General features: G+C 41.8%; 1 protein-coding gene across 3 annotated transcripts in view; it reads left to right on the top strand.

Annotated features, from left to right (window-relative positions):
- rab11fip3 (RAB11 family interacting protein 3 (class II)) overlaps positions 1-18585 on the top strand; it is a 104693-nt gene that overhangs the window by 22781 nt on the left and 63327 nt on the right. For all 3 annotated transcript variants that reach the window (XM_080206691.1, XM_080206692.1, XM_080206693.1), the window contains exon 2: positions 7325-7421. In XM_080206691.1, the coding sequence (XP_080062817.1) occupies positions 7325-7421 (97 nt within the window). The remainder of the gene's footprint in view (positions 1-7324; positions 7422-18585) is intronic.

Below are 18585 nucleotides of genomic sequence, written 5' to 3'. Positions count from 1 at the left end.
AGTAATTTTTTGGGTTGCCTATTTATGCTCTGATTCCTTTTTTGTCATTATTTGCTTACCTTGCATTCCATTTTTCTCATCTACCATTTTAAATTTTTCATTGGGACTCTGCAAACCTGTCAGTTTATTGTTTGATTCACTCAATATAATTGTACAATTACTTGGTTTTTTAAGTATTCCCTTCTATCTTGGACTCAATTGAACACTGCACCAGACTGACCTTTTACCTGATCCCTGTTATATTGTGCTCAAAAGCAAACCTGCATCTGTGTCCCTTTTCAAGATCCCATCCTTCGCTGAGGGTAATCTAAGTTCCCATCAAGTTAATTCTCCTTTTTAATTGAAGTAATTCTGCATCTAATGTGTGTTGGTGTGGAAGGAAGTTTTAAGCTATTCATTTTGTAAAACAAACTCACTTAAGATCTTCAGAAAAATAGAATATTTAGTTCGTCCGATGAGCTTTGGTGTAAATCATTACCCTGAAGCTGTGATGGCAATCATGCAAGGCTGAACTTATTCATTATAGAATCTATGCTGCAACTTCTATTTTTAATCACGAAAGTGAGTGAAACTGAAATACTGCAAGTGCTGCTCAGAAGCTGTAAAGAGCTAGCCATTCACATCTTTGCCGATGATTCGCACAACGAGGCTGTTCTTGTGTGCTTGGCACATTCCTGTCTGCATCCCAGAAATTGCAGTTAAATTATTTAATGTGGTGATGATTGGTTGCTTTGATAGTTGCTACGTTTCAGAGGGACATTTGCGTCAAGTAGTCTGAGGTTTGGTGTTATGTTGGTTTCGTTGCATAAATAGTGTTGATTTGACTAACAGCTGAGCTGCTTTTATACTGCTGCCAAGTAACAGACTGGTTTCTGGGTGGTGCCTATGTGATTTGGATTTCTAGAAGCTTGGAATTCAAAAGCTCTTCAAAGTGTATTTTAAAAAAAAACTTGTGCATGTCTGTTCTCCTCCACTCCTCTTCTCCCTCCATCTGTGTTCTTCCTTCCTTTCTTTCTCTCTCAATCACATGCAGTGAATTGAATTGGGCAAAACTAACACCTGCCATAGGAACAAAGAAAAGACGAGGATCCAAAATTCTTGCTGTCTTTCAACTAGATCATGGTTGGTCTTCAACCACAATGCAGTTTTCCTGCACGACCCCCAAATCATAGAATCCTTACAGCGCAGAAGGAGACCATTCAGCCCATCGAGTTTGCACCAACTACAATCCAACCCAGGCATTATTCCCATAATCCCCCATATTTACCCTGCTCATCCCTTTGACACTAGGGTCAATTTAGTATGGCCAATCAATCTAACCTGTAGACTGTGGGAGGAAACTGGAGCACCTGGAGGAAACCCATGCAGACATGGAGGGAGAAAGTGCAAACTCCACACAGCTCCCTTGGTGACCTTTGATATTTAGAAATCTATTCTCTCTCATAGTCATTCATGACATGTGACCTGTATTTGTTGCCCACCCCCAGTTGTCCTTGGATGGTGGTGAGCTTTCTTGAAGTGCTGTGGTACATCCAGAGTGCTGATAGGGAGGTGGTTCCAGGATTTTGACCCAAAAATATATATTTTTTTAAATTTTACTTTCCATTTCTGTGCCTCATCTTTCTTCACTCCATTTCAATCCTTTCAAAAAGCTCCTAATCAAAATTAAGAGCTGCATTTGGCTGTTCTGTTATTTCTCGACTTGTTCAAAAAGTCTGCACTTTTCCTATCCATGCACCTTTTTCACACTATTGTTTCTGTAGACATCCAAAGATATCTCTTGTCCTCGTCTATGTACTGCCTCCTGACAAGCATGTCCATAGAGATAGAGGCAGATGATAACATCCGGCTCTATCCCTCACTCCTTCAACATGTCCACTGCACCTAATCTATTAAACTGCTTGTGACCTTAGTCTTGCGTAAATCATTTTTGGCACAGAGAAACGATTCTTGTTTCCAGCCCAAATCACTTGCCACCTTTTAGTTTTTGTAAAGACGTTAACCTGAGTATGTGGGTAAATAAATATCATTCAAATAACTATTTGAGTATTTCTCCAAATGTCTGCATAGTAAGTAAAAAAAAATTTGTGGTTTCTTTTACTCAAGTCTGCGCCTTGGGCTTAATGAGGCTCTACAATTGGCTTCAATTGTCATATTGCCGACTTGATAAACCAGCAGTTTTCACTTCAGATATCTGACAGAACAGCAGTTGATGTTTTGGAAGCTGTCCTTGGTCTCTGAGTCAGTGTTTCCATTGAGTGCACAATATAGGAAGTAATAAAACTGGAATGAGTCCATGCCAAGTGGAAAAACATGGAAAGCAGATTAATGAGCAGGTATCAGCATTGGGTTAGTTCCCTCCCTTCCTGGTAACTTATACATTGAAAATCGGGTGAGGTTAATGTTTCCTGCTTAGTACACTTAAATTTAATAATTCATCCTTTTCTGGTGGGATGGTTTCCAAGTCTTGGGTATCAATCTTAAAATTGCAAGAGCCAGTAGCCTTAAAAATAATGGAATATACAGGAATAACATGTGTTAAAAGAAACCATTTGGTGTTTTATATATCTTGGGAGGTGGCAAGCTGGAGATGGTGAGGCAGTATGTGATGAATGGATGCCAATATGTGAAGCTGCAAATGAACAATTGGCCAATTTAGAGCTGCAAGGATCACACATGGGCCTAGAAGGTTTCATGTAACTAGAAAGGGTCCAGGGATTTGAAGGAGAGAACAAGGATCTCAGGCATTTGAGAACTTGTGGAGCTTGGTGAGGACAAGACTGATGCAGGTAAGGTCTTATGCGTGATGTGAAGAGCATTTTAGCTTTATAGATTTTTAACTTAGAGGTGGATTTGGAGTCTGACGATTGATTAGAAGCTTTTGTTTATTCGGTTGTTGTATCACTGGCTGGCCAGCAGTTGCCCATCCCTAGAGATATTATAGAAGTAAGAGAATGCAATCTGGGTGATGAACCAGGCCTGCAGAAGAAGGTGAATTTAACGAGCACGTCCATCAAAATTCTGCGTTATGGGATGCTGGAATCCAAGCAGCAGCTGTGGAGGGAAATTTGTTTTAAAACCAGAGTACCTAGCTGTTTTTGAGAGCTGACGTGATGGCTCAAGATTTCTAACTCGGAGGAAGCTTTGGTTCAACAAAGTTTTATCTGACAGCTGCTGCCACCATTTTTGGCTGTCTCTGGGTGGTGTCACTGGTGAAGTGAAGCTGGATAGCATCAAGTGAAATATAACCTTACTTCCAGATAATGAAAACCATGGCATCCTGATAGACACAATAGGTCTTCAGGCAGACTTTAGTAGCAAAGATTGTTTTGAAGTGATGAGGGTCTTTTATTCTTTATTCAGTGGGACGTGGATTTAATCTACTTATCAGAATACAGGAGTAGGCCATTGAGTCTTTCAAGTCTGCATCACGACTCAGTAGGATCATGACTGTTCTGATTGTGGTCTCGACTTTACTTTGTCTATCCTTTGATAACCATTGACACCCTTGTCTACTAAACATTTGTTGAACTGTCTCGAATAAATTCATATGACCTGGCCTCCATTGCTTTCTGGATGTGCTTTTTGTTGCTTATCAGCATGCCACCAGTTGGCTGAAGATTACTGGAAATTCTGGTCACATGTTGAATGAGACCATTTGACCCATAATGTCTGTGCCAACTCTCTGAAGGAGTAAATCATCTAGTACCATTTCCTTGTAGCCTTGAATTATTTTCCAGTTCCCCCTCGAAAGCCTCCATTAACCCTAGCACTTCACTTTCAAGCAGCACATTGCAAGTCCTAACTATGAAAATGTTGCTCCTTTTATTGCCTTTTTTGGCAATTACTTAAAGCTGTCACCTCTGATTCTCAAAACCTTCCACCAATGGGAGCAGTTTATCCCCATCTACTCTTCAGACCCCACGTGACTTTGAATATCTCAATCAAATCTCCTGAAACCTTGTCCAAAAAGAACAGTCTCAACTTCAGTCAATCTACCTAGCTAAACTTCCTGATTCCTCAACTCTGAAGCCATTTTATGAATCCTTTCTACACGTACGCTAATGCCTTCACACTAAGATGCAGCACCTAAAACTAAGTGCATTATTTATTCCAGATTGAAGCCAAACCATTTTTTCAGAAATTTAACATGGGTTCCCTGCTTTTGTATTTTGTGCCCCATTGTAAAAGGCTTCATGCTTTATTATCTGTTCCCTCAACCTGTCTTGCCACCAATGATTTGGAATGTTGAAATGATACTTGAAACTTGTACATCTGATGTGCTAAGTGTAATTTTACAAGATGTAAATTTTAAATTTAAACTGTAAATTTAAACAGGATGCCTCTGCTCCTGACTCCCCTTTAAAATTGTACCCTGTATTTTGTATTGTTTCTCTGTTCTTCCTATCAAAATGAATCGCTTCCTGCTTCTCTGCATTAAATTTTACCTGCTACTTGTCAGCTGATTAAGTTTTACACTATCCTTGTGATTTGCAATACAACAAAGTTTCCTATTATCTGAACATTTTGAAATTGTCCTGAATATCAAGGTCTAGATCACTAATTTAGGTCAGAAAGAGCAGGACCCAAAAGCTGAATACTGACTTTGCTGGACATTTTGTTCCCATGCTACTATTGTCCCTTTTTTTGTTCCATGCTCTCTAATTTTGCTCAAATCTTTTGTATGGCACTTTATTAAATGGATTTTGGAGTCCATGTATATTACACCAACAGCATTACTCTCCTCAAAGCTCGGACACAACTTGGCTCTTGTACATTAATGCTGGTTTTCCTTAATTAACTTGTATTCACATAATGAATGCAGATTACAGGGTCAACGGCAAGGTTCTAAGGAATACGGAGGAACAGAGATCTTGGGGTTCATATCCACAGATCTCTGAAAGTTGCCACTCAAGTGGATAGAGCTGTGAAGAAAGCTTATAGTGTGTTAGCGTTTATTAACAGGGGTTTTGAGTTTAAGAGCTGTGGGCTTATGCTGCAGCTATACTGGACGTTGGTGAGACCACGTTTGGAATATTGTGTTCCGTTCTGGTCACCTCACTATAAGAAGGATGTGGAAACATTGGAGAGTGTGCAGAGAAGATTTACCAGAATGCTGCATGGTTTGGAGGGTAGGTTTTATGAGGAAAGGTTGAGGGAGCTGGGGCTTTTCTCTTTGGAACAAAGGAGGATGAGAGGTGACTTAGAGGTTTATAAGATAATGAGAGAGATTGATGGAGTGGACGTGCAGAGACTATTTCCTCGGGTGGATGTAGCTGTTACTAGGGGGCATGACTATAAATTTTAGGTGTCTGACCTTCTAATTAATGTGGTGTACAATGTTCCAGTTTTCAGAGGACTGAGGATATGCTAGTAATTGGCTGTCTAGTGTCATAAGGTGTGAATGGAAGGTAGATTGAGGTTTTGGGTTATGCTTTGGGGAGTGGAGTTGGGGTGTTGGCCATCACATCAGTTGGGATGTAATAAACTGCTGTGTTAATGTGATTTTCTAATTCTAACCTTGATATTCCTTCAAGGATGTTTGCTTGGCTACATGGCTAATACTTGCCCTTTTTTTATAGTGTCATCAGTATTTGAAGTACGATAGGTTGCAATATCAATGGTGCAAAACATAATGTACTGCATGACTTGAGTGCTTCATGTTTCAAGTATCGGGGTTGAAGTTAGATCCCAGGCTAGCCCCACAGACTCCCAACGACTATGGTATAGTATGCGAGACATAATAGGCTACAAGATGAAGGGAGGTAAAATTGCCAGCTCTAATGCAACCCTCCCCAATGAGCTCAATGTGTTCTATGCCCATTTTGAGCAAGAGGTAAGCAAGAGCATGCCCTCCATCTCGGAAGCCGCGGAAAACCTGTATCCGAGGTCACCGTTATTGACATCAGTGCACCCTTCTCAAAAATCGACCCATGGAAAGCAACTGACCCAGATGGGATAGCCAGATGAGCACTCAAGTGAACCAAGCTCAGTCCATCACTCGTTTGAGTCTCCCATCCATTGACCCTGTTTACACTTCCCGCTGCCATGGAAAAGCAGCCAGCATAATCAAGGACACCATGCACCTCAGACATACTCTCTTCTACCTTCCATTGGGGAAAATTGCAAAAATCTGAGACTGCAAACCAACCAACTCAAAAACAGCTCCTTCCCTGTGGTCATCAGATTTTTGAATGGATCTACCTTGCATTAAGTTGATCTTTCTCTACACCCTAATTATGATTGTAATGCTACGTTCTGCACTACTTTCTTTCCCTATGTACAGTAAGCTTTCTGTATAGCATGCAAGAAACAATACTTTTCACTATATACTATTACATGTGCCAATAAATCAAATCTCCAATTTGTCATTGTTCAACTCAGCAGAATTCAAATGCTCATCCCTTCCAAAGAATCTGTTCTGAACCTTCCTCTTATTGCAGTTTATGTGCATTTTCCATTGTAGAAGTTGTCTGGTGTAGTTTTTTTTTTCAACAGCATGATTCACGCCCAACTGATCTTGCAGCTGCAACATATAAGTATACACTTCTCTGCCATCCCTTGCTAGATGGGAAAGCATGTCACTGTATTGCTTGGGGCTGTTTATATATCATCCTATGATAAGCCTCTGTAGTTATGGGTGTTAGAGAAACTAGTATTGAAGTTCATGTCTGACTTCTCTTCCCGTGGTGCATTGCCTATTCCCCAACAGATCACAAACTTTTTTTTTTCCAGCAAGATGTTGGAGTTACTCTGGATGGGAGGGCACAACCTACGTGTTTTCATAGACAAAATCTCATGGGGATTATCATATAATGAGCTACTATGCCAAATTCTGCTGGCTAGCAAAAGTTGAGCTGCAAATTCCTTTTATGATAAGTGAGATGTGAAGTACCGCCCTCCCGTCCAGGGAAACCCCATTCATTTACCCAGCCTTTTAGCTGAAGAGGGTAAGTTGAATCTGTAGCCACCTTGTTTGGATTCATCTCGGCACATCCCTCCCAGCAGAGCTTGTATTTATTGGTTTGTTAACTAATGGTGATCTGGGCGTGTAAAAATAACTTGTAGGGATGCAGACAAAACGCAAGGATATGAAACTAAATATATCCGCTCTTTACAAATAGTACAGACATGGTGGGCCTTCAGTGGATCCAAATTATAGCCTTGTTGCCTGTGTGCATTGCAGTCTTCTAAGCTTGTGTGCTCTGTGCTCATGCAATTACCAGCAGTGGATTTTGTTTGTGGAAGCATCTTTGCCTGTTTTTAAATCTTCTATATCTGTCTGTAGCAGCTTGATAAGTTGTTCCTTTTTTTTTCCCTTCAGGTGAAGGAGTTGACAAGATTCCTCGATCCTGCTGGACTTGGGGTTATTGCATTTGATGACTTCTGTCGCGGAATTGCTGCAATAAAAAATAATGGAGGTAAGACAAAGAAAAGCTGCAAGATTTGTGCAGACTTCATGTTGCTGAATTACTCCATTTCTATATGGTTTTTCGTTCACATTAACTCTACATGACCAATTTAAATCAGGAATGAATTAACTGAAAAGATTCTGTATAATGATGAGTAAAAACGGATTGACATTAAGTATTAAATTGACTTTTAACTATTCTTGATAAACACTACCCCACAAACTTTATTTAGTTTGCTTTAAGGTGATTCCATAAAACCCATAGAACCCTACAGTGCAGAGGGAGGCCATTTGGCCCATCAAGTCTCCACTGACCACAATCTCACCCAGATCCTATCCTGATAACCCCATGTATTTATCCTAGCTAGTTTCCCTGACACTAAGGGGCAACTTAGCATGGCCAATCAACCTAACTTGCACATCTTTTGGATTGTGGGAGGCACCCAAAGAAAACCCACATAGACAGAGGTAGAACGTGCAAAGTGCACACACACAGTCAACTGAGGCTGGAATTGAACCGGCTCCCTGGTATTGAGGCAGCAATGCTTGCCACTGTGTTGCCCAACACAAAATTCCCTCTTATTTGGGGGTTTAGGTCTGAACTGTTTTATTGTGTGTGCCTCACTTATCTGTGCATCTGCAGTAATAACAGATTCTCACATGGGTTTATAAATGAAGTGCTAAATTCCAGTGAATGTGCAGTACACAGCCTCAACCCTGTATCAACTTCATGTATCTGGATTGAAACTGAAGCCTCAATCCTTGGGTGTGGACAACAGGAATGTTTTTTTTAAAAGCCCCTGTTGTCGGATGTGTATAAGAAGTAGTCTGTTGCCTGATAGCAATGCCTGTTTTGTAAGCATGCTTATCCTTTACAAGCCTGATATGAATTAAGGTTGTGATTTGGAGAGTGCTTTCTTGCCTGTGTAGAAATAGCCATCATTGCCAGCTGGTGCTAGAGAAATTGACATGTCAGTCTCAAAACAATAGAATAAGCAAGTTTTTTTTTTAGTTTTGACTGTCTCTCCCTATTTCATCCTCCTGGAATACTGTAAATTCTAACTTGCCTCCATCAGATTTTCTCTCCTAGATAGCAGGCTTATTTAAATAAAGTCAAAATACTACAAGTACTGGCAAGACTCAGCAGGTCTGGGAGTGAGAAGACAAGTTAACATTTCAAGTCTGAACTTTAAATATTAACTGTTTCTGTCTCCACAGATGCTGCCAGACTTGCTGATTCTTTCCCAGCAATTTCTGATGCTTGAGATTAATTTAGTTGTTACAATAACATTTGTTACACCCTAATTTACATTATGTCAACAGATATCTCTGAAGAAGTTTTGTTATGCTTTAAATCTTATCCTTTCTGATCTGAATATTGGAGGGAAGGCTGTTTATGTACAAATCCTGAGGAAACTGTTCTGCAGAAATGATGCATACTTGTATCTTGCCATTGCTAATCAGTAACTTCTAATCAATCTATTTTCCTAAACTATAGTCTGAGCTATGTCCCAATGTGTTGAAAGAGGTGGCTATAGAGATGGCAGATGCATTGGTGGTTATCTTTCAAAATTCTATAGATTCTAGTAAGGTTCCTGTGGACTGGAAAGTAGTAAATGTAGCCCCGCTATTTGAGAGGCTACATAGCTATGGCCAGTTTGACCTCAATAGTTGGGAATATGTTATAAAGAATCTGATGACTTTAAAAATATATATATGTTTGGGCAGAGTTGACACTAATATATGAAAGGGAAATCATGTTTTGCAAACCTCTTGGCATGTTTTGAAGATATTACATGTAGCATAGATAAAGGAAAAGCTATGGATGTGGTATATTTGGAAGGTCCCACAGAATGTTACTAAATAGGTGTAATATACTGGCATGGATTGAGAATTAGTTAACGACAGAAAGCAGTGTTGGAATAAATGGGTCATGCTGGGGATGGCACTGAAGAATGTTGGGTGTGAGCAGACCATGCAAGGGTCTGTTGACCTTGGGTGAGATTTCCTGGTTTTTGGGGCAAGCATGGCTGGAAAATCCTGCTCAAAAAGTAACATTTAAAAAAAAAAATTACTGATGACAGCCAGGTGGTACAGTATTTTACACTGCCTCACAGTGTCCGGGACCCAGGTTCAATTCTGGCCTTGGGTAACAGCAGATTCTGTGTGGTTGCCTCCAGATGCTCTGGTTTCATCCCACACTCCAAAGATGTGCAGATTAGGTGAATTAACCATGGTAAGTGTATGGGGTTAAGGGGCTAGGGCAGAAGAGTAGGCTTGGGTAAGATTCCTTTTGGAGAACTGGTGTAGACTCATATGTCAGCCTTCTATGCTATAGAGATTCTGAGGTGAGGATACAAGTTGATGAGGCTGCGAGGAAGCTTCAGGAGCACCTGGACAGGACAAATAAATGGCAAGAACATGGCAAATGGAATTTAATGTGAATAATTAAGTTATTCACTTTGGTAGGAAAAAAATGCAGAGTATTTCTTCACGAATCACCTAGGCCTAACCATGTTTCATCAAAAACCATCTTTCCATCATAAAGTCAAAAGTGGTGATATTCCCTATGTTCAGCACCATTCATGAGTCCTCCAACAATATCCAGGCTAGGGCTGACAAGTGGTAAGCAACATTCACACCACGCAACTACCAGACAATGACCATCTCCAACAAGAGAGAACCTAACCATCTTCCCTGAACATTCAATTGCATTACTATCACAAAATCTCCTACTATCAGCGTCCTTGGGGGAGTAGCTGTTGACTAGAAACTGAATTGGACTAGCCATATAAATACTGTAACTGCAAGAGCAGGTCAGAAGCTAGGAACCCTTAAGTGACTAACTCACTTCCTGACTCCCCAAAGCATGTCCAGTCAACAAGACAGGAGTGCAATGGGATACTCCCCTTGTCTGGATGAATGCAGCTTCTTCAAAAAACAACACCATCCAGGCTAAAGTAGCCCATTTGATTGGCATCCCATCAACAAACTAACTCTCTCCACCACTAATGCACAGCAGTGGCAGTGTACAAGATGCACTGCAGGAACGTGCCAAACCTCCTTGATGGCACCTTCCAAACCCACAACCATTAACATCTAGCTGGACATGGGTAGTGAATACATGGGAATACCACCTGCGAGCTGCCCTCCAAGCCTCTTGCCATCCTGACTTGGAACCATATCACTGTTTCTTCAGTATCGCTATGTCAATAATCCTGGAATTATTGACTATGGGTGTGCTTACACCACATGGACTGCAAAGGTTCAAGAAGGCAGCTCACCACTTTCTCATGGACAATTAGGGGTGGGCAATGAATGCCGGCCTAGCCAGTGAAGCTCATATAACCTTGGATGAATCAAACAAAATCTAGCATGCAGGTGCAGCAAACAACTAGGAAAGCTAATTATGTTGGCCTTTATCACAAGGGGGTTTGAGTTCCAGAGGAAAGATATCTTACTGCAATTGTATGAAGCCTCGATGAGTCTGTACCAGGAGTATTTTGTACAGTTGACGCTCGGCCAGGCATGTACAGTTTTGATCCCTTTTATCTGAAAGTATATACTTATCATAAAGGGGATGCAGTAGAGGTTCATTAGGCTCATTCCTGTGATGCTGGGATTGTCTTATGAAAGGTTGAGAAAACTGAGCCTGTACTCTATAGAGTTTCACAGTGTGAGTTGGTCTTGTTGAAATTTACAAAATTTGTTGCAAGATGTAATAGGGTAGATGTCGATAGCATGTTCTGTTGACCGGTAAATTGAGAACTAAGGTACTTGGTCATTGGATAAAAGAGCATTTAGGACTGAGAGGAACAATTTGTTCATCCGGAGGATGGTGAATCTTTGGAGAGCTGTGGAAGATCACTGAGCATGTTGAAGACTGTCATCAACATATTTCTGGATATTAATGCCGTCAAGGGACATGGGGATAATGGGGGAAAAAATTGTATAAAGATCCAGGATCTGTTTGAATGGCTGAGCAGGCTGAATGTCCTACTCTTGCTCCTGTGATGAACATTGATTCCTTTCCTATGTGAGGTCCAGGAGCGCTCAGGCTTGTGTTCACTCAGTAAACTGAATACAGGAAACAGGTTTTCTGATTCAGTGCTGGTCAGTGTTACTGTATCACATGGTGTACCAATAAATTATCACTCTAGGTTGCAGGAGTGACACCTTTCATCTAGGAGTGAGTCTTGACGCTTAGCACCTGGTTTGAAACGACTGAAGCCTAAACTTTGCTGTGATCCTGAATTGAATGTTCTTGAATTCCTTCCTTTTAGTGCCTAACACTTTGCGAAGGTTGTCTTACAGATAGTGATCCACGTTTTTAACTGTGAATGGTCAAACGTTACAGCAAGTGTGAAAACATAAGTGATATTTTGATTTTTTTGGCTGCTTTTGAAAAGCTGAGCTAGGATATGAATCCAAGATTTCCTTAACCAACAGATTTAGTAGAATACCTGGGTCATTTCTCCTGAAATCACATTGTACCTAGGGTGAAAGCTAGTTGCTAGTTCCAACCATGTCATCATAGGTGTTTCAGCTGACTTCCCATTTTGCAGTTGAGAGAAATCCATACTTCGCATCTATAAATGTTGCTGGCTCTTATTAATGGTAAAGTTTCTATTTAAACTGGTTCAGTTTGTTTTGCTGGTTGTACTGATCATCTAACTGGTCTGTAAGCAATCAACTCGGGTTGTTTTAATGAATCTGCCAATGGCAGATTTAGCACAGTGCCCTCATCAAACAGGATAAAGGGCTTGATTGTGGCACCCAGATAAACACCTAGCCTTGGAGGAATAGCTTTACTAGTTCAGATAAAAATTCCTAACAGTGGCAAAGCAAGTGGCCATACCATTTCAAATTGTAATGAATTGAGTTCCCTTTATAGGTCAGGAAAAAAACCTTGACCCGATGCTGGCATTACTCTGATCTCTCAGCTGGTCCCTCTGGGATCTTCCAAGTTCCAAGCAGCATTTGAAATGACTAAACTATGCACACCACCTGAATGGGCAGTTCTAGAAGTTAGATTGCACTCCATGAAGTCAGAACCCAACCAATGAAAAGGTACCCTTTGGTGTGCAGCATCACACAGACCTATTGGAAATTGGACTCCACTACTGCGAGAAAACTTCTATTATGATTACACAGGTAATCCAACTTATAATGCAGCCCTCTTTTCACTAGTCATTTGTTTATGGGAAAACTTAGTGCCAGCATTGTTGTAAGTCATTTTCCTATACTTTCACCAAGTACATACTACCTCTCCACAGTCGAAGCGTTTATCTGTTTGTAACTCCAAATGAGTTGGATTACAATAGCATGTTGATCTTTCAACACTTAGCAATATAAAATCACCTATAACCCTTTTGGGATCTTAATGCCATCTGTGTTGGGTGACATTGCAGTAATCAATGTTGCTATTTCTCTTTATTTCATGAGATGTGGAGGTCTGCCCATTACAAGTTGTCCTCCAAAATGGTAGCGAGCTGCCTTCTTGAGCCACTTTCTTGAAGTACTGCAGTCCATGTGCTCTTGGGGAACCCCAAGATTTTGACTCAGCAATACAGTCAGGATGATTTGTGTCTTGGAGGGGAGTTTACAAAGCTGATGGTGATCCTGTGCTCTGCAACTCTTGTTCTTCTAGGTGGTGGAAGTCACATGTTTGGAAGGGGTCCTGGATTATGTTAATTTTGTTGAATATTGTTGGTGTTGCACTCATCCGGGCAAATGGAGAGTACTCAATCTCTCATGACTTGTGCCTTATAGATTGTGACCAATATTTGGGAGGGTGGACATGGTTTGGGGAGGCAGGAGGTAAATTCTGTGAAGAATTCCCAGCTTCTGACCACCTCTACTGGTATGGCTGGCCCAGTTCAGCCTCTGGTCAATGGCAACCTGTCCTAATGTGTTGATAGTTGGGGTAATGCTATTGACTGTAAGGGGAGATGGTCAGTGCCTGGTAATGTGTGGCCCCACAAATGTTTGTCACTTGTCAGTCCAGGACTTGGCAGATACTTTTATCTGGATTGTTGTGAATGGTGCTGAACAGCGTGCAACCATTAACAAACATCTCCACTGCCTACCTTTATGATGAAAGGAAGGCTACTGAAGATGGCTGGGCCTAGGACACCACCCTGATGAACTCCTACAGCAATGTCCTGAGAGAGATGATTGACCTCCAACTCCAAGGTGGGTCAGCAGCTGAGTGGCCCTGACGGAATGCAAACTGAGCATCTGTGAGCTGAGTAAAAGTTACTTGATAGCACTGTCGACAATCTTCTTCATCACCTTTGCTGATCAAGAGTAGATTGATAGGGTGGTGATTGGTTGGATTGTTTTGTTTTAGGTGGACAAGATGTCTGAGTAATCTTCCTCATTGCTGGTAGATGTCAGTGTTGTAGCTGTCCGAGAACAGCTTGGTTAGGAATGATGGCTAGTTCTGGAGCACAAATCTTCAGTATTATGGGAATGTTGTCATGGGTATAGCCTTTTCAGTATTTTTAGCCCCTTCAGTGGTTCTTTAACATGTGGAACAAATCAAATTTGCTGAAAACTGGCATCTGTTTTGAGAGACTTTGTTGCAGTTTGATATAACTAAGGCTTGCTGGGCATTTGAGTCGAATGCATTACTGCGGGTCTGGAATCATGTAGGCCAGACCAGGTAAGGACAGCAGATTTCCTTCCTTGAAGAGCAATAATGAAACAGATAAGTTATAATACAAGTTTCATGATCACCATTACTGAAACTAGCTTTTTAAGTTCCAGACTCAATTTAAATTCTACCAGCTGCTGTGGTGGGATTTGAATCTGTGTCCTCAGAGCATCAGACTGAGGCCTCTGCACCATTACGTTCCAATGTTGCTCAGTACTGATCTGTTTTGTTTTAATCCAGAGGAGGTAAGTTGGCCTAGGCTTTGCATTTAGGAGGAAGAGAGCAAAGATCCCAGAGTGAAAATGCAGCACTGATCACGTTCTTCACAGATCTTTAATGACCAAGGAATTGTTAGCTCCCTCCTTACTCTACACAAGCGGTGAGCCCTGGAATTCCCATTCCATCACTTGGATTGATGGGACAAATGAAAATCCTCTTTTCACTATGGTCAGTATGATCATTGAGCAGAAATGGAAGTGGAAATGGTCATTGCACGAGTGTCAGTCACGAAACCAGCACCAGGCTTTACAAAGTCTTTCTGTAAATGTGTTGACACACTACATTATGTGTTTACAGGACTAACAAGGAGTGTTAGAATACCAACAACAATGCTGGAAACCCAGAGAGATAAGGGTCTTCAGGATTGCCAGCTGGTGATTGTAAGAGATGCATATGTTGGCTGTATTTGGCATCAGTGCTGTAAAAGTATGTTTCTAGTGTAACTACTTGGAATATTGACCTATTTGTGTGCCAGTCTGTAGGAATGAATTCACTGCCCCCAAGAGTCAATGGGGTCTGAGTCTGTATAGTATTTGATTGTTTAAATAGATAGTGAGGGGTTGAAATGCAATTAAATGAAGAAAAATACAAGCCAATAAGTTTGGGGGAAGGGTTAGTTGGTAGTATAATAAATTGGATCACAATGCAGAGCTATTTTAGGAGTGTCTGCTACAGATGGGGACAAGATAAATTAAAGTTTTTACATCTAAAAGCTCTAACAAAGGGGTGGCAGTAACATACTCATTGCTGCTGAATATTCTCCTTCCCCTCCCCCTGTGTTCAGTGTCTGCCCCCTTCACCATGACTAGCCTTGTTTGTGAATTGAATGAGAGTTGGTGGGTCTTGACCCAGGGGTTAAGAATGCGGTCCTGCACATTGTTAAACTGCAGCTGCACAAATTCTGAATGACTTTGTTCAGGTGCTGTGCACATGAGTGGGAGATGGTGAAATACCCAAGGGTTGGAATGGAAAGCAGTTACTATACCCATGATGTGTTACATGTGGTTTAGAGATAATGTTCTTCTGTTGTGCATGTTGTTACCATTATTAAGAAACTAGCCCATGTTTTGAACATCAAAGCAGTGTGCACAGTGGGAGGCTGATTACAAGGCTTAATATTCAGGCTGTTGCATGCACTAATAGTTTGGCATGTACAGGGCTGTACACTACATTGTAAATCTGGCTGCCTAAACAAATTCCACTCTATTGTAGTTAATGGTTGTCAGAATGCAGTGCATCTTGGTGTGAGGGGAGGGAGAACAGGCCAAGAGGGTAATGGCATCAGCCTTTTAAACTTGCATTGTAATGGTATTAATGAGTCCCTGTTTTTTTGTCCTTGAAGTATGCTGACGAACCAGCACAAAAAGCTGCTCAAAGTGCAGGGGCACAGCAGGGAGTAAATTGTGCAGTAACTCCCCTGTATCTGAATCTTGTTAAAACTATCTCTTCTTTATCCCCATTCCTGCATAACTTTATTTCACTTCTGGAAAATTGTGTTGTTGAGAGAAGCTGCATATGTAACAGATGACTCCTCATCTGCTGAGGGCTGACCAGAATCTGGGATAAATTGTGCTGGGTTTGACTACTAGGCAAGGCATTCTTCCCAATATGAGTGGTTACAGCACAGATCTATATTTACTTTAGTTAGTATCAGATCTTTGTGCAAGGATTAAATTCAGGGAATATAAAATAACAGCAAGTCAAATGTGCACTCAGACCAGCTCTGGCATTGTTTCATGGCTGAACTTCTATAGGAACTCCACTTTCCTCATTGTATTTCTACATCTCTTTATTCCCTTGTATTCAAAAATCTTTTTATTCTTTCTTGAGGTGTGGGCATTGTTAGCAAGACCAGCATTTGTTTTCTTAATTGCTCTTGAAGGCAGTGGTGAGCTGCCTTTTTGAACCTCTGCAATCTGTGGTGCAATAGAAGGGAGCTGCAGAGTCGATCCAGTGACAGTGTAAGAATGACACTTGTTCCAACTTAGGATAGTGTGGGGCTTCATGGTGAGCAGGCAGGTAGTGGTGCAAGATAGGTCCATTCAAAAATGTGATGACAGCAGGGAAGAAGCTGTTCTTCAGTTGGTTGGAATGTGTCCTCAGAATTTTGTATCTTTTTCACGATGGAATAATGTGGAAGAGAGAGTGTCTACGGATGAGTGGGGTCCTTAATTATGCTGGCTGCTTTGCCAAGGCAGTGGGAAGTGTAGACCAAGTCAATGGATGGGAGGCTGGTTTGCATGATGGATTGGGCTTCATTCATGACCTTTTGTAATTCTTTGCAGTCTTGCGCAGAGCAGGAGCTGTACCAAGCTGTGATACAACTAGAAAGAAAGCTTCCTATGGTGCACCTGTAAATGTTGGTGAGAGGCATTGGCGGGCTTTCTTAAATATAGTGTCGGCGTGTGGGGACCAGGACAAGTTGGTGATCTGCACACCTAAAAACTTGAACCTCTTGACCCTTTCTACTTCGTCCCTGTTGATGTGGACAGGGGCATGCCCCCTCAACTTCCTGAAGTTGATATCAGTCACCTTCATTTTGTTGACACGGAGGGAGAGATGATTGTCGTCTAGTCCACCAGATTCTCTATCTCATTCCTGTACTGTCTTGTCATTGTTTGAGATCTGATCCACTATGGTGGTATCATCAGCGAACTTGAAAATCCAAATTGGAGGGGAATTTGGCCACACAGGCACAGGTGTATAAGGAGTATAGTCGGAGGCTGAGAACACAGCCTTGTGGGGCACTGATGTTGAGGATGATCATGGAGTAGGTGCTGTTGCCTATCCTTACTGATTGTGGCCTGTGGGTTAGGAAATTCGGGATCCAGCCTAAAAGGGAGGAGCCGAGGCCCATACCACGGAGTTTGGAGATGCATTTTGTAGGAATAATGAATAGGTGTCTTTATTATAGAACATTACAGCACAAACAGGCCCTATGGCCCACAAGTTGCGCCAATCATATCCATACCTACCAGGCCTATCTACAACTTTCAATCCCATTAAATCCCATGTACTCATCCAGAAGTTTCTTAAAAGACCCCAGTGAGTTTGCCTGTACCACCACTGACAGCAGCTGATTTCACTCACTCACCACCCTCTGAGTGAAAAACTTGCCCCTGACATCTCCTTTGTACCTGCTCCCCAGCATCATTTCAGCCCTGGGAAATAGCCTCTGAGAATCCACCCTATCTATACCTCTCAACATTTTATAAACCTCTGTCAGATTGCCTCTCAATCTCTGTGTCTCCAGGGAGAAGAGACCCAGCTCCCTCAACCTATCCTCATGAGGCATGCCTCCCAATCCAGGCAACATCCTTGTAAATCTCCTCTGCACCCTCTCAATAGCTTCCACATCCTTCTTGTAGTGAGGCGACCAGAACTGCGCACAGTACTCCAAGTGGGGTCTGACAAGGGTCTTGTAAAGTTGCAGCATTACCTCCCGACTCCTAAACTCAGTCCCTCAATTTAATGAAGGCTAGCACACCATACGTCTTCTTGACCACATCCTCCACCTGCGAGGCCAATTTGAGTCCTATGGACCCAGACCCTAAGGTCCTTCTGCTTCTCAACACTGCTAAGTGTCCTATCCTTGATATTGTACTCCTTCATCCCATTGGACATGCCAAAATGGACCACTGCACATTTGTCCATGTTGAAGTCCATCTGCCACTTCTCTGCCCAGTCTTGCATCATATCTATGTCGCGCTGCAACTTCTGACATCCCTCCAGACTATCCACAACACCACCAATCTTCGTATCGTCAGCAAACTTACTAACCCATCCCTCCACTTCCTCGTCCAGGTCATTTATGAAAATGACAAACAGCAAGGGTCCTAGAACAGATCCCTGGGACACTCCACTGGTGACCAACCTCCATGCAGAAAAATGTTCCAGGGTTGAGTGTAGGGCCAGGGAGATGGCATTTGCTGTGGACCTGTTGCAGCAGTAGGCAAACTGTAATGGATTGATTCGTGCCATGACTAGCCTTTCAAAGCACTTCATAATGATGGATGTCAGAGCCACCAGACGATAGTCATTAAGATACACTGCCTGGCTTTTCTTTAGCGATGATTCTCATCTTTAAGCAAATAGGGACCTTGGGTTGTTGTGAGGATATGAGTACCCCTGCCAGCTGATCCATGCAGGATCCGAGTGCTTGTCAAGGTAGCCCATCTGGGCCAGTCACTTTCTGTACTTTGACCTTTGAGAAAGCTGCTCTGACATCTGCAATGGT

Source organism: Carcharhinus amblyrhynchos, chromosome 18 (genome assembly GCF_965287045.1).
Source record: "Carcharhinus amblyrhynchos chromosome 18, sCarAmb.v2.hapA, whole genome shotgun sequence".
NCBI lineage: Eukaryota > Metazoa > Chordata > Chondrichthyes > Carcharhiniformes > Carcharhinidae > Carcharhinus > Carcharhinus amblyrhynchos.
Note: the sequence above shows the minus strand (reverse complement) of the source record. Positions and strands in the feature narration are given on the sequence as shown.